This window comes from Jaculus jaculus, chromosome 2 (assembly GCF_020740685.1).
Source record: "Jaculus jaculus isolate mJacJac1 chromosome 2, mJacJac1.mat.Y.cur, whole genome shotgun sequence".
NCBI classification, from domain to species: domain Eukaryota; kingdom Metazoa; phylum Chordata; class Mammalia; order Rodentia; family Dipodidae; genus Jaculus; species Jaculus jaculus.
The window spans coordinates 81,411,105-81,427,943 of record NC_059103.1 but is presented as its reverse complement, the minus strand read 5'-3'; the positions used below and the strand labels follow the sequence as shown (position 1 = coordinate 81,427,943).

The 16,839-nt window shown below is 38.4% G+C and overlaps 1 protein-coding gene across 4 annotated transcripts in view; it reads right to left on the bottom strand.

The window, feature by feature from the left end:
- The window catches only part of Smarcad1 (SWI/SNF-related, matrix-associated actin-dependent regulator of chromatin, subfamily a, containing DEAD/H box 1), a 105,054-nt gene that overhangs the window by 49,979 nt on the left and 38,236 nt on the right, over nucleotides 1-16,839 (bottom strand). For all 4 annotated transcript variants that reach the window (XM_045143190.1, XM_045143189.1, XM_045143192.1 and 1 more), the window contains exons 7-9: nucleotides 13,907-14,008; nucleotides 11,048-11,129; nucleotides 8,882-9,273 (exon numbers count right to left, since the gene is read on the bottom strand). In XM_045143190.1, the coding sequence (XP_044999125.1) occupies nucleotides 8,882-9,273; nucleotides 11,048-11,129; nucleotides 13,907-14,008 (576 nt within the window). The remainder of the gene's footprint in view (nucleotides 1-8,881; nucleotides 9,274-11,047; nucleotides 11,130-13,906; nucleotides 14,009-16,839) is intronic.

Sequence of the window (16,839 nt, the reverse complement as noted above, 5' to 3'; positions counted from 1 at the left end):
ACAAACCCATTCTCATTCTCTCATCCCCCACCCCCCGCCTCTTTCTCTTAAAAAAAAAAAAAGAAAAAGAAATACAAAATAAGATGTCCTATAAATGCAGAGTTTTTGTAAACCTTAAGCTATTGCCAAGGATATAAAACATGATCTTGCTTGTATGGTATAACACATGAATGTATATAAAAATATGAAGGTGCTGGAGAAATTGCTTAGTGCTTAAGGTGCTTGCCTATTAAGCCTAATGATCTGGGTTCAATTCCCTAGTGCCCCCGTGAGCCAGATGCACAAGGTGGCTCATGCGTCTGGACTTCATTTGCAGTGGCTGGAGGCCCCAGTGTACCCATTCTCTCTTTCTCTCTCTCTCTTTTTTTTTTCTTTTTCTGTGATTTTGAGGTAGGGTCTCACTCTAGCCCAGGCTGACCTGGAATTTACTATGTAGTCTCAGGGTGGCCTCAAACTCATTGATCCTCCTACCTCTGCCTCCTGAGTGCTGGGATTAAAGGCATGTGCCCGATCATTCTCTCTTTCTGTCTGCTTTTCTCTCTCCGTCCTCTCTCTTCCAAATTTAAAAAAAAAAAAAAGGTTTTCAGTAAGTACAAATAGGGCTGGAGAGGTGGCTTAGCAGTTAAGCACTTGCCTGTGAAGCCTAAGGACCCCAGTTCGGGGCTCGATTCCCCAGGACCTACATTAGCCAGATGCACAAGGGGGTGCATGCATCTGGAGTTCATTTGCAGTGGCTGGTGGCCCTGGTGTGCCCATTCTCTCTCTCTCTCTCTACCTGCCTCTTTCTGTCTGTCACTCTCAAATAAATAAATAAACAAACAAAAAAAATTTTTTTTAAGTAAAAATAGATGATTCTAAAGCCATCTTAAATGGTAGGTATCTTTACTTTCTTCATTCCTGTACTGTTCCAATTTTACACAAATAAAATTATCTTCAAAAATGGTATTACTTACAATGTTAATATAGTTTGTCTAAGCTTCATGTAACACTCATAAATATTTATTTAGTTAGGTATAATCAAGTCTCAGCTAAGGTTTTTCAGCCAAGGTTTCACTTAATTAACTGTCTCATTTCTGGTATCTTAAGCTCATTGCTTATAGAGATATTAATATTTAAAACATGTTTCCTGCCCTAGAAAAATACTCTTAAATTGCTATTCTGCTTCCAGTTTGGGGGCTAATTGGTACTTATACTGTTATACATACTAACCAAAGTTGTTTTTAAACACAGATGCTAAGTTTTTATACTGTCTTGTCTTCTTCCTGGCATACAATTTCTAGATTAAATCAATTGTCTTAAAGTTATTGATAAAACAATTGATAAAAAATACTGTTTCAGGGCTACTAAAATGTTCTGCCTATACTCATAATTGACAGATACTTAAGGTAAAATGTGTATGCTTTCTATGTCCCAGATATAGCTTACACTGTCACCTGACAACTAAACTTAAATATTAGTCAGAAGGATTCTTTTTTTATTAACAACCTCCATGATTGTAAACAATATCCCATGATAATGCCCTCCCTCCCCCCACTTTCCCCTTTGAAACTCCATTCTCCATTATATCCCCTCCCCATCTCAATCAGTCTCTTTTTTATTTTGATGTCTTGATCTTTTCCTCCTATTATGATGGTCTTGTGTAGGTAGTGTCAGGCACTGTAAGGTCATGAATATCCACGGCATTTTGTGTCTAATTAGAATGATTTTAAACTATTGTGCCATTCTCTAACCAGATCTGCTCTGCACTATTTTTAACTAATCTGTCTTGCTAATCAGATATGTACAGTCTCTCTGAGTGATTAATAACCATATGTAGAAGCCAAAATCAATTGGAAACATTGGAGTTAAACAGATAACTAATATTTTGGTTCCTGCTGCCAGGTCAAAAGGCTACAGGAGATGATGAGACACATGAACTTCTAGCCTCTGGTAAGTTACCTGTCTTCTTGATAGGAGATAATGTGGAGACCCAGAAATGAGTTCCAAGTCAGTGTATCTGCAACAGGAGAGTCACATTGGAGGAAAATCAGTCCTCCAGCCTTTCCAAAAGAGGGAGGGCCACTTGGTCAACATGGCCTTGACTTATCCTAACAGATGACAATGCTGAGAGTCATAGAACTCCTCACAGTTACCTGAAAGTCTCTCTTACACAGAACCATTATTGATCTCCAAAGTATCCAGTTAATTCTGGCAACCTACATAGTCTTAATCACCCAATGAGAAAAATATAACTACAATCTAAACAATAATTCAGACTAATAGAGTCCCCTGTCTGACGCTGACTTATAATATTAGACTCAACTTATTAACTCATGCCTTCTGCCTGTCCCCAATTAACTTCTACCCTAACCACAGTTCCTCCCACTTGCTATTCCTCAGACCCCCTCTTTCCTTAGCCCTTACCCTATCTCATACAGGGATAAATACACTGGCACCCCTATGGCTACTCTCAAACTTAAACTCTCTTGTGTTCCTGTTCTTCCCCTGATCCCAAAATGCCCCGCTGCCTCTCTCTTGCCTCAAGCCCTCTATCTCTCACCTCTGAATGCTCATCCTCCCTTTACACCTGGCATTTTGACAAGAGTAACAAGCTCCTTTATTCTCCCTTCTGCTTTCTCACAGGGTACACAGAACCCATTTTCCTCACCTTCTCTATACCAGGTATCTGCCAGCAACTGCCTCAAATGCCCATATCCAGAGTTATGGACATCAAGGCTCATGGCAAGCTCCAGATCTGTGTGATCTAACCTTCACCACCCCGTGGATGTCCATCCTTAATTCTTCTCTCTCCCTCCTCAATCAACTCATTCTTACCAATCACACTGCCTGCTTCCTGTGTGCTTCCCTTGAGCACCCCTCATTACTGCAGTCCCCTGGTTCAATGTCATATCTGCTTCAGACATTCCCTGCTTCTGGCGTCCTCTCTCCAAGCTTCCTATCCCACACTCTCTTCCGAGCCACCTTGATTACTGGCATAAGGACATCTCTCAATGCTGGTCAGGAGCTTTCAGGAATAACTCTATTGTTAGAAACCACACCTTACCTAAGGGAATTTATTTTTGGTGTGACTCCCTGCTGTATACTTGCATCCCTCCAAGAACACACTTGGGCCCTTGCAACCCAGTCACTTTGGTACCTAGCCTCACCAGGTACACAGAGGAAGAGCCAGCAGTCCTTCTTCCTAAGCGGGCTCATCATTACAAAAGAGCTGTTTACTTGCCTGTGATGGTAGGGGTAAGCCTGGCATCCTCTATGGCTGCCACGGGACTGGCTGCAGGAGGCCTGAGCCACAGCCTAATCTCCTGTGAAAGGCTTTCTACAGAACTGAGCATTGCAGTCCGGGGACCCACTGAGGCCCTGCGACTGCTACAAGAACAACTTACTTTTCTGGCCTCACTCATGCTACAGAACTGTAGAGCCCTAGACCTCTTGACAGTGGACAAAGGAGGAACCTGCCTTTTTCTGAATGAGGAATGCTATTACTATGCTATCTGGTCAGGCAAGGCAGACATCGAAATTTAAAACAACAACAACAACAACAACAAAAAACACTAAAATATCTTGCTGACCAATTCCCTCTGAGTCATGGAACATCTTTAGGACAGTCTGGCCCTGACTTTTGCCACTCTTAGGGTCTATATCTGGACTATTTTTGCTACTTGCTCTGGCCCCCTGCCTTCTGAGATGCATCCAAAATCAGGTGGACTAATTCACCCAACTTTTACTGACCTGTCCCTCCTCTATCTCCTACCAGTCTTTAGCCATGGAGGACCATCTCCTCATCACCGGCCCTGAAGGGACATCCATGGACCACATTACCCAGCCTCCCCCATAAGAGCTTGTTGACCCCTATGGTCAGCATGAAGGTACTTCAGAAGAAAAACCATGGTCCCATGTCATTAACAAAAAGCTGGAATTTTAGGTTAAGACAGGCTTCCCCAAAACAAAGTCACTAAAGATATACCAGGGGGTAGATCATCCACATTCTGCAGGGAACCACCCAGCCATTATCCCTTCCTTGCCTAACAATGCCCCCAGGTCTAGGTCCCCTCCACCTTATCTCCCAGGTCATCTGGTTACTGGTCTGGTGTCATACCCTGGCTATCTTAGCTCTCCCCTAAAGAAACCTGTTTTTCACTTGCCCCTCTCATCTTCCCCCAACTGATATAACCGACAATCTATAATCCCACATTGACTGATACTCTCAAGTCAGTCATGGCAGCTCATGTTCAACCACCCCCCTCCCATAAAAACTTCCATCTTTGCCTCAAAAAAAAAGGTATTATTTACTGGGAGTGGTGAGGTGTGCCTTTAATCACAGTACTCCAGAGGCCGAGATAGAAGCCAAGATAGAAGGAACATTGTGAGTTTGGGGCCAGCCTGAGACTACAGAGTGAATTCCAGGGCAGCTTGAGCTAGAATGAGAGCATTACCTTGAATAAACAAAAGAAAAACAATCAGGTATTACTCAGAGGAAGAAAAGAAATACGCAATTATAACTTGTTGGATAATTACATTTTAAAAAGAATATCAGTGACACAGAGTGCTATGTCTTCAATCATTCTTTTTTTCCTTTCAAAAGAGTCTCAGGCTACGGATGGAGTTCAGTGGCAGAATAATTCCAAAGTAAGTGAAGGAAGGGAGGTACAGAGGCAGGAAAAGAAAGGAAGGGAAGGGGAGGAAAGGAAAGGAGAAGAAGAGGAAGGAGAGGAAAAGGAAAGGATAAAGAGGAAAGGGAAGGAGAGGAAGAAGAAAGGAAGGGAAGTGCAGGAAAGGGAAGGAAGGAGAGGAAAAGAAGGAAAGGAAGGGAAGGAAAGGAAAGGAAATAAAAGGGAAGGAAGGAGAGGAAAAGAAGGAAAGGGAAGGAGTGAAAGGGAAGGAGTGAAAGGGAAGGAAGCGAAGTGAAGGAGGGAGGGAAGGGAGAATGAAATTGAAGTACCTCTCACTTGCCACAGTGTGTCACTATTGCAGTACAAATATTTTTTTTTAATTTTTATAGGAATGGAAAATTAAAAGCTGATTTCTCAAATTACTTAATCCCTACTTAACAAGAAACAGCTGGAGGGCAGAGTGCTAGTTTGATTCATTACTATAAATAGATGGAAGCAGTCAACAAAGTACTCAGAACTCATTTTTTAACTTGAAGTTTATCAAACTCTACAAATTAAAACAAAACCTTAGTACTTACAAACAATGAAGCTACCCATCTGGGAGGGGAAAAATATGCATTACAATGCTCTATGTGACAAATACATATAGATATTTTATAGATTAAAGAAGGCAACAGTGAAAATATATTGTGCTGAATTACTAGTAGATAGCACTTGGGGCAGAAAGTATTCACCCATGAACAAAACCTGCAGAGCTTGTTAAAGGCTGAGGAAAACTGAAGCAGTATATATACTGAAATGCTAATGAGACAGATGCCTTTGTGAAGTTCTTAAGTAAACTTCATAAATACAGCTATTCATAAATACTGCAGTGGTCAGTATAAAGATGCTCATCTGGTTAACATTTAAAGATGCAATAAAATAAGACTTATTCAAGAACATGGGTTAACCCCACTACTTTGCACAAAGCTAGACAAGACAGTAAATGGCTGGTGAACTGATGCCAACAAATGTGTGAAATCTACAAAAAAAAAAAAAAAAAAAATCACTCTTCACAATAATATTGGCTTTTAAACTAATGATATTTTGCTTGCTACATTTCAAATACTAGATTTAATGTTACTTAATATGAATAAAGTTCCAAATGTAAACACCCTTAAGGAACTTACTTATTTTTTTTAAAATAACAACTTTTCCTCAGGCATAAAGAGGAAAACTAGAATTAAGAACATTTTAACTAAAAAATATACATATATGTGTGTATGTGTATGTGTGTGTGTGTGTGTGTGTGTGTGTATACATATATATGTATACATACATACACACACATACATACATATATGAGACTGGGCTGGAGTAGGTTAGTGTGACTACCTAGTATGAGTAACATCATGGGTATTTTGACCTCCAGTATCCAATAGGACAGAAGATGAAGAAAGGACAGAGAAAGGATCAAAGAGAGAAGAAAGGATGGGAGGGGAGGGGAGGGAAAGAAAGAGAAGTGAGAAAAAAAATTACCTGGGAAGTAAATTACAGGAATACAGAAAATTGTAATCAGTATTTAAATTATTGTGATTAGATTACTGAATACCTGATATATTTATGCAAGTATATGCTATATATTGTATATATCAGACGTTGCATATTATACACATAAGGCTTTGAGGAAGGCAATTATCCACACAACTTTTCAAAGACTTGTTTAAAAGGCACTACTATTTTCAAGTTACTTTTATATGGCAGGACAATAAAGTATCAATGGACATTTCATTACTGATGTCTCTCAAAGAAATATTTGTAACAAAAATCACAATATATAGGCATTCACCCGATTCATGGCTTAGTATATACATTTTTGATGAAATGTTTATGAATTTTCCTGTTTGGTCAAAACACTGCTAAGACTAAATAACTTCAATTATATTAAGACTTTAAAACAGGCTCAAGTAAACATACTCAGAGCTTGTAAATTTTGCTAAACTTTAAGTGCCATAAAATTACTAAACACAGCAGACATCAAAATTAAGACTGGAAGCCGGGCATGGTGGCACACACCTTTAATCACTGCACTCAGGAGGCAGAGTTAGGAGGATTGCTGCAAGTTCGAGGCCACCCTGAGACTACATAGTGAATTCCAGGTCAGCCTGAGCTAGAGTGAGACCCCTAGCTTAAAAAACATACCAAAATAAATAAATAAATAAAGACTGAAGGGCTGGTTTTGCTATTGTTTCCTTTCAAAACTGCAGATTCAACCTTACTAATTAATTGGCCTTTCAAAACTGCAGATTCAACCTTACTAATTAATAGGCCTTTCAAAACTGCAGATTCAACCTTACTAATTAATAGGGAAAGAGTAAATTGCATAGCTTTTTACCAAAATGCACATGAATGACTTACTTTGATTTTTACTAATATAGTAAATCATTCTATATTATACTCAAAATTCTATAATCTTAAAAGAGGAGGCTAAAGATATAAACTTAGGCAGATTTGCTTGTTAAACTATTACTTTGCAAAATCTAATTTATATTGTTTACTGAGAAAAGCAAAGCACTACATTCACTGAACTCAAGAAAACTGTCCATTTTTAGTACTTTGTAACAATGTTTAGATGGTTGGTTAGAATAATCAAGTCTTTCCTTTCAACTTTTTAAAAGGGAAAGAAGTTAAGAGTCAGTAGTAATGCACAGTCTCCAAATTCATGTCAAGACTAATATAAACTATGCCAACTAATTACAATAAATATGCCTTCTACATGTAAAGTTGCTGACTTTTTTTTAAAAAAAAAAAAACATCTGGCATATATACCTCTGGTAAAATTGTATAATTTACTTTTACTACAAGATATCTGGGCATGTAGGTACAGTGACTAAACACACAAGTACAGATAGGTAACTGCATGCCTTAGTAAATTAGAATCCCAACAAGCCTGAGCAGTCCTATTCTGTAATAACATAGGAGGCCATTAAAGATTAAAAGACAACAAGAAAAATGAGAGAAAGGAGAAAAGAACAAGAAAGCCCTTCAGCAAATGCCTTAACAAAGAAATCACTAGGGCAAAGGCAAACAAGCTGTGCACAGGCCTGCTTTGACAGCTGTGCTCCGCAAAAGCTAGTGCTTGGGGCAAAACGAATGGCTTTATTATTTTTTAAAAAGTTACAAAGTACTAGTAATGATTCTATGTTTCAAATACTTTAAGTTTTAAAATATGCTTTTCACAAGTATTGTGCAGAGGCTCTCCCATGTCACATAACAAGATCTCATACTCATTTAGCTTTATTCCAAATACAAAGTTAATCACACATCATGTGTCTATACTAGATAACAAACTTCCTAAAACCCATATAGAGCAGCAGCAGCCATCTCTTCTCTCCAAACTATAAACATCCATATTGCTTTTCACGTAGGGCCTATGTACAACTCATGGTTAAACTGCACATTTTCACAACAGCTGAAGCAAAATCTAAAATAGAGTTATTCTATTTACCTGTGGATATAAGACTTGATGACTACCGACATTTGTAAAACTCAAAAAGTATGTTAATGAAACATGTTCACAGGAAACAAATTCCATAAATGATCATGCACAATGTACTTACCAGTGTGTACGCCTTCCTTCCACCTAACAGTTCACAAACTTTGCTATCTTTCCAGTTAAAAATGCTGCAGCCTGCTAAGCTCCATAAAATGGTATTGTTTAACCAAGAAAAACATGTTAGAAATTTTAGAAGAAAAATAAAATAAACAGTTGCTTCTTTGTGGTGAATGAAGCATAAAGCACTCAGGTTGGCATTTGTACTCATGGAGCTCCCCTGCACGGTGCTATGGCTCTTCAAGCAGTTAAGAGTAAGATTTCTGCCACATTCTTGCTTTCTGCATGGTGTCTCAGCAGTAACAGATCAGAACAGGCTAGCAAACGACTCCTTCCTGAAAGTAAGCTCTAATTTCTTCTTCTGCAGTGAAATGAACCAAGTTTCTATGCAAAAGTATGAGTGACAGTATTCCCAGCCAATCAGCTTGGGTTTTTTCTGGAAAATCACCCCTTAATTCATTCAAAATTAGGTCATATGACACTATTTGAAATACTATTGGCTTACAATGAAAGTAATGTTTGACTCTACACAGGATAAGGCAACCCATCTATGCTTCCCTGGGCTGAAGATAACCTGACTACAAACGGTATTGTAAATTACACACACACACACACACACACACACACACACACACACACACACACACGAGAGACAGAGAGAGAGAGAGAGAAGCCTTACCAGAGCTTCCCAACTGTTAAAGGGCCGGAGTTCTGTTATCTTCTGAGCCTTTTTCTGAGAACACTGAGGAATCAAGGTTAGCTCACCAATTGAGGCACCTTGAAGGAAGTGGAGGATTTTACCTTTATAACCATCCTCCATCACTTCCTCACCACTACTATAGTCCTCATCCAAGGAACTGCCAGCATCAGAGCCTGAATCGTATTCAGAGTCTTCTATGGCTTTTTTAGGATTAAATACATTTTTCTTGCGTTTCTTATTAAAACCATTTTGTGGTTTCATGGAAAGTTTTGGCTTTATTTTTGTTTTAGTTGCATTTTTAGTATAATTTTGACTTCTTGACGAAACTGCTTTTCCATTTGGAACTTCGCTTTGTGAAGAATACTGTGCATCTGTGTACATAAAAAGAAAACATAGTAAATAAATTAGAAATGAACACATTTTTAAGTCAGAAGGTTCCAAAAAAGAATATAAAAACATTTGTGTATTCCTTTTGAATACAGAAAAACTTTAACTTACTGCTAAATCCTAATCCACTTTAAGAGGAATATATTGTAGAATTTGAAGCTCTACAGTAAGAATAATTAGTTTCGAAAGCAGGTAATAACTTCTTTTCTAAATGAATTAAATCTGAATTCCCATTTTCTATCAAAGGTCTTAAGAACATACAAGGAAGTTTCATACCATAAATTGTTCCAGGTGTAATATAGGAGCTCAGTTTTCTAACACCAACCCTAATGGGTACAGCCAAACAATGTTCATCTTGCTATGAAGCTTAGTAGTTAAGAGTCACTTTCACCTATTCATATGACAATTTTTTTCTATCACAATACCTACTCTGCTAAGTTTATCACTGTTTAAAAGCTACTTAAAGGCTGGAGAGATGGTTTAGTGTTAAAGTGCTTGCCTACAAAGCCAAAGGACACAGGTCCAATTCCCCAGTATTCATGTAAAGCAAGATGCCCAAGGTGGTGGATGCATCTGGAAATTTCTACAGGCCCTGGTACACCCATTCTATCTATATGCCTCTCTCTCTCTCTCTCTCTCTCTCTCTCTCTCTCATAAATAAACAAACAGAAACTAATTTCTAAAAGTATTCTAAAAAGACTACTTAAATCTCTTATCAAAACCTCCCACTATTTGAGTGAATCTACTATATTTTACTGAATTCTTTAAACAGGAAAACAATAGGACTAGTAAATCTATAATGATGGATACATGAAGCCACAGATCAAAAGTATGAAAAGAATCATTGCATCTGCTCTGAACAAGCATGAACATTTTTCTTGTCATTATTCCCTAGATAGTAAGATACAACTATCTGTATCATATTTATGTTGCATTACGCATTGTAAATAGGCTGAAGATGACTTAAAATGTAATGGGAATATGCATAGTTTACAAACACTTCACTTTACTTAAGGAAATTATCTCTGGCAGATGTTGGTACCAGGATAGTTAAAATAAACTATTTCCCCACACAAAGTAAGTGATGTCTGTAATTTATTTAGAATTTTTATTTAGTTTACTAAAATGTTTTTGGATTTGCTCTCTCTCTCCTCTACATTTTTCTAGAGTTCAGAGTATTTTATTATGGGTTCAGAGATTTCCCACATATTGTTCATACCCTTTAGTTTTTGATGCTACTGCTTTCCAAATTCATGCAAATGTGTGCACTGCAAGAGGCATTCTGACAGACACCAAAATGTAAGAAAGTATTTCTTCTGCATTCAACTAAACATGGCAATTTAAAAGCTGCCTTAACTACAACAAAGATTTACAAATGAGAAAAAGTCACTTTTTGCTTTTGCTGTAATAAAGAACAGGTCAAAATATTTAGGCATTCATCATTTATAACATTTTCTTTGAGTCGTGGTTAAGGCAGAATTTCACTCTTGTCTAGGTTGACCTGGAACCCGCTCTGTGGCCCAGGATGGCTGTAAACTTACACCAATTCTCCTATTCCATTCTCCTACATCAGCCTCTTGAGGGTTGGGTGGGATTATAATGTAAACCACTGGTCCCTGCTTAAATCATTTTTACATCATTATCCCAACACTGTTTGCAAATGCATTCTTTAATACTAATAGGTTCACTATTTTCTTATATAATATAAACTACAGAATTTAATGGGAAAAGCAACCTTTCTGTAACATAATTTATTACCTTGGTCTTCTGCAAAGACTTTTAGAGATTCTAATGCTTCCGTGTACATCCATTCATGTTCCTTGAGCACTTCTCTAAGTTCCTAAAAATAAGTTATTGGTCTTTCTGTTAAAAATTAGAAATTAGCAACATTTATAAAATGTAAAAGTTACCTACATGAAAACAAATAATTCATGTCATTTTAAACTTGTTTTTAGGGCAGCTTTAAGAATGCTTTCTGAAAAAAAAATATTAAAAAAGCTGAGGTGGTGGCACATGCCTTTAATCCCAACATGCAGGATGAGGAAGTAGGATGATAACCATGTGTTTGAGGCTACCCTGAGACTACTTAGTAAATTCCAGGTCAGCCTGGGCTAGAATGAGATCCTACCTTGAAACACACACACACACACACACACACACACACACACACACACACACACACACGTGTGGGTGTGGGTGTGCGCACACGCTTTCTGCTAGACTTAAGAGATGCCTTTGAAGCCTAAGGATCCAGGTATTTCCCAGACCCCATGTAAGCCAGATGCACATGATGTTGCATGCATCTGGAGTTCATGTGCAGCGGCTAAAGGCCCTGGTGTGCCCATTCTTTCCATTTTTCTCTCTTCTTTCTCTCTCTAATAAATAAATAAATAAATAAATAGGGCTGGAGAGATGGCTTACCAGTTAAGTGCTCGCCTGTGAATCCCGGTTTGAGGCTTGATTCCCCAGGACCCACATTAGCCAAATGCACAAGGGGACACACGCATCTGAAGTTCAATTGCAGTGGCTAGAAGCCCTGGCCTGCCCATTCTCTCTTTCTCCCTCCCTCCCTCCCTCTCTCTCCCTCCCTCTCTGTGTGTGTGTGTGTGTGTGTGTGTGTGTTTGTGTGTCACATACACACTCTTTTTCTCTGTCGCTCTCAGATAAATAAAAATAAACAAAAAAATTAAAAATAAATATAAAATATTAAAAAAAATGCTTTCTGTTTAATTTCATGTCCTACCTTTGGATTTCTAGCTCTCTAGCCTAAAGTATGCCAAACATTAGAAGTGTTTCCTCAATTAAAACCAACACTTCACCAAAGAGGTAAGCTTTTACAAACTGCAAGCTTCAAAGCATGTACTGTTTGTTCATTTAGAGACAGGGCTCATGTAACCTAGGGTGGCCTGAAAATCACTCTGTAGTTCAAGGATAACTTTGAACTCCCAATCCTCTCGTCTCTACCTCCTCAGTGCAGGGATTACAGGCGTATTTATGCAGTGCTAGGAATAGAACCTAGAGTTCCATGGATGCTAGGCTAGTAACTGAGCTATATTTTCAGCCTCAAAACACACAGTTTTAACATAAAGAATAAGTATAGAGCTGGGGAGAAGGTTCAGCAGTTAAAGTCACTTGCTTGCAAAGCCTGATGGCCTAGGTTTGATTCCCCAATAACCATGTAAAGCAAGATGCACAAAGTGCTGGGCGTGGTGGCACACGCCTTTAATCCCAGTACTTGGGAGGCAGAGAGAGGCAGGAGGATCTCCGTGAGTTTGAGGCCACCTTGAGACTACATAGTGAATTCCAGGTCAGCCTGGGCTAGAGGGAGACCCTACCTCGAAAAAACAAAAAAAAAAAAAAAGATACACAAAGTAGCACATGCAGTTAGAGCTCATTTGCAGTAGTGGGAGGCCCTAACACACCCATTCCTTCCCTCTCTGCTTGTAATATTAAAATAAATAAAAATTAAATTTAAAAATAAAATGAAAAAAGAGCAAATATGACAATTTTTTCATTTACTTCATCAGAATTCATCAGATGTATTATCTGAGCATAAAATTGAATAAAACAATGCAAGTGTAAGTATATTCCAAATGTTAACCAAATATGCTTCAATATACACTGACAATATAAAACAGACGCCCATGCTTAACATGGGTTGCTAAGAACCTGCAAAGTATTCATATATCTAGGAAGTTGAGCAAAGCTTATGGAATATTAACAAACTGCAATGCAGGACTGTACTTTAAAAAATCTTACTAATTCTCTCTCCCTCTTTCTCTGTCAAATAAATAAAGAAATAAAAATAAAAATATTTTTAAAAAAGAATTTTAAGGGCTAGAGGGATGGCTTAGCAGTTAAGGCATTTGTCTCCAAAGCCAAAGGACCCAGATTCAATTCTCCAGGTCCCACATTAGCCAGATGCACAGGGGGCACACACATCTGGAGTTCATTTGCAGTGGCTAGAGGCCCTGGAACGCCCATTCTCTCTCTCTGCCCCCTTTCTCGGTCAAATAAATAAATAAACAAAAATAAAATATTTTTTAAAATCTTTCTAAATATACAATAAGGGCTAGAGAGATGGCTTAACAGTTAAGGTGCTTGCCTGCAAAGCAAAAGGACCCAGGTTCAATTCCCCAATACCCACAAAAAGTCAGATGCACAAAATAGCACATGTGTATGGAAATCGTTTGCAGGGGCTGGAGGCCCTGGCATGCCCTTTCTCTCCCTCTATCTTCTCTTTATTCCCTCTCAAATAAATAAAATAATGTGTGTGTGTGTGTGTGTGTGTGTGTGTGTGTGTGTGTAAATAATAAAATATAAGTACCAGAAAAAAAATTCAAGAATAAGAACATGGGAAAACACCAATTACCTGATGGAGAAGACACCTTTTTACAGTTAAATAGGTTCAAAATTTATGTTTATGTCCTATTGCTTTATGATGCTGATACTACAATTAATAACAAGGTAAGTAACCAATGTTATTAACAAGCTGTGCAAAAATATTTAATACCTGATTTGAAAAACACAAACCTAAGTTTATATATGGTTGAACTCAAAATACTATACTGAAATGAAATAAATACACACTAAATTTCAGTATACTACAGCACTTACCTGTTTATCAAAATTGGGAAATTCCTTTTGCAATTTCAATACAATACTCTCTTGCTTTTCCCAATTACTGCTAGATTCTGCAGACTCATTTGATTCCTCTCCCTAATGGGGTGGAGAAAACCAAGAGGTCATCAATAATAAACAAGACTGTCTTCTGCTTTCTCATCCAAGTTGACTGAGTTGCTGTTATTTGTCAACAGCCAAGGCACAAATAATTAAATTGTGAACCTCTCCAGTACAAAGTAACAACATAAGTTCTACAAAGATAGACAAAACCCTATGGAAGTACCAGGAGCATAGCTCAGTGGAAGAGCAAGTGCTGTACCATATGTAATTCCCGGGTTAGCTTGCCAACATTATAAAAAACAACTAGAAAACTTTGCAATAGGAGAAAGAAAACTGCATGTATTTATAAACAGCAAATGATGTATCTGAATTGGAATACAGTAAGCATAGACAGGCTCCAGGGCTAAATAATTATACCAGAACTAGTATTACATAAGACCTAAAGTTACCTTAATTCAAAGTAATAGCTGGAGTAGCCACTGGGAGGCACAGCCCTGCTGGAAGAGGTATGTCACTGGGGACAGACCTTGAGTCCCACCCACTGAATACTGAGAGCTAACTAGCCTGCTCTTGGGCACTCTGTCTCTATCTCTATCTATCTCTCTCTCTCTCTCTCTCTCTCTCTCCCCCCCCCTTCTCTCTCTCTCTCACACACACACACACACACACACACTCAGCTGTAGATATTTTACTTAATACCTTTTCCATTCCAACCTGTTTTCCTAGATGAGAACAGCTTGTATGAAATTAATCAAATTCTTCAAAATCAGGAATCATATCAATAATCATGTTCTGTCACAGAACACAAACATTCTCATCACATTATCACAGACTTCAACAATGACAGTGATGGTCAGTCATAAGTAAAATGCTTTCTAAAATTCTGAAATCATTTTTGTATTCTTACCTTCAGTAATGGAATTAGCTTCATAAATGTCCACTCTCTATAAAGTTATAAAATACTGCTATCCCACATTTATCAAAGTACATGTTTCACTGAGGTTTTTTTATCCCCCTTTCTCTTTCTCTCTCCTTCTGTTGTTGTTAGGTAGAGCATGCTGGCTTCAAATTGTAGATCTTCCTGCTTCAGCCTCTTAAGTCCCAACACCAGAGGTGTTTGTAGAGGCAAAGGAAGAATTTAATACACTGTGGTAATTTTTACAGTTAAAGGGTTTTATTTTGCTTTGGAGGCCTGTTGTTGCAATAATCCTCAATAACATCACTGCACTATGCAGAGTGATCCATACCTGAAGTGAACACCAAGCTAACTAACAACTTCTTTCCATTTCACTGTTTTAGACTTCTGAATACTGAATATAGTCACTTTCCACGAACCAGAAAGCTTTACCAGATTTGGTATGTCAACGAGTACTGTTTCCAAACAAATGCCTTTAACACCTGAGTCATGTTCCCAGCAGAGAACTATTTTCACTGTCTTTTTTTGTTGTTTTTGGTTTTCTGAGGTAGGGTCTCACTGTAGCCCAGGCTGACCTGGAATTCACTCTGTAGTCTCAGGGTAGCTTCGAACTCATTGCAATCCTCCTACCTCTGCCTATCGAGTGCTGGGATTAAAGGCGTGTGCCACCACGCCCGGCTTCAGAGAACTGTTTTCAAATAGAAAAATTCACAACTGTAAAATAAAAAGCATAATTGTACAGACCAGTCTACACTGTAAAATGAGTAGTTGCCTGACATGTTTCACTACTACATTCCTGTATGACTTGGTTAAGCCAGGTGCAGGTTTCTGTGCTTCCCTAACTGTGTGTGTGTGTGTGTGTGTGTGTGTGTGTGTGTGTGTGCGCGCGCGCGTGCGCGCTCAAGTACACATGTGCCATGGTGCATATATGAAGGTCAGAGGACAACTTTTGACTCAGATGCCCTTTCCATCTCATTTGAAATAGGGTTTATCTCTCTGGTCTCAATGTTGTTTTCTTTGCTATGTTCACTGCCATAAGCTTCAGGGAATTCCTCCATCTCCACCTCCCATATTACAGTCATTGTGTTGGGATCACACAAGCCCACCATGGCTCCTGGCTTTTTACACCGGGTTTGGTTCAATTGGGCTTCTTATGCTTAAGTGAGACTGCTTTGTCCACTGAGCCATCTCTCCCCAGTCTCATACCTAACATTTTTCATGAATAAAATCAAACTCAAAAGCTGAGTGGGCTGTTCACACAGAGATTACTAGGACTAAGGAGACTGAGGAGGAGAATCAGGCTCAAGGCCAGCCTGGGCTACACAATCATCATCATAATAATAATGCGAATCATGGGTTACATACATTCTGTTCTAAAATATATTAACTACAGTGGAACAAATTCACATTTTTTTTAAACCCTAAACTTCAACATTTTTTAATTTATGTGTGAGAAAGAGAAAGAGAGAGAGCACAGTCCTACAAACAAACTTCAATCTCACATAGCACTTTATGCATCTGGCTTTACTTGGGTACTAGGAAATCAGACCCGGGCTGTCAGACTTTCAAGGAAGCACCTTTAACCACAAAGCTATCTCCCTAAACCCAAACTCATGTTTTAAAATCAGAATTAGCTGATCGATTTTTGTGTAAGTTATTAGCTTTATACTAAGCTAGGTCCTGACACATATAACAGTTAAACATGGAACATCACATGGTCATATCACATGGTCAGAGTGGAACCGTTATGCGATTTGTGAATCTGATGCATCAAGAACACTGGTAACATCAACCCATCAAGAAGAAATTGTGTCTTTGCAAATGGACCTAAGCAGGGTCAAGACACAAGCAGCATGCCAAGTGTCTCCCACCCTTGTGATACCTACTTCTAAGTCATCTCTTCCCCTTTTTCAAACAGCAATTTAACTATGAAAAGAAAATCCCCTACAAC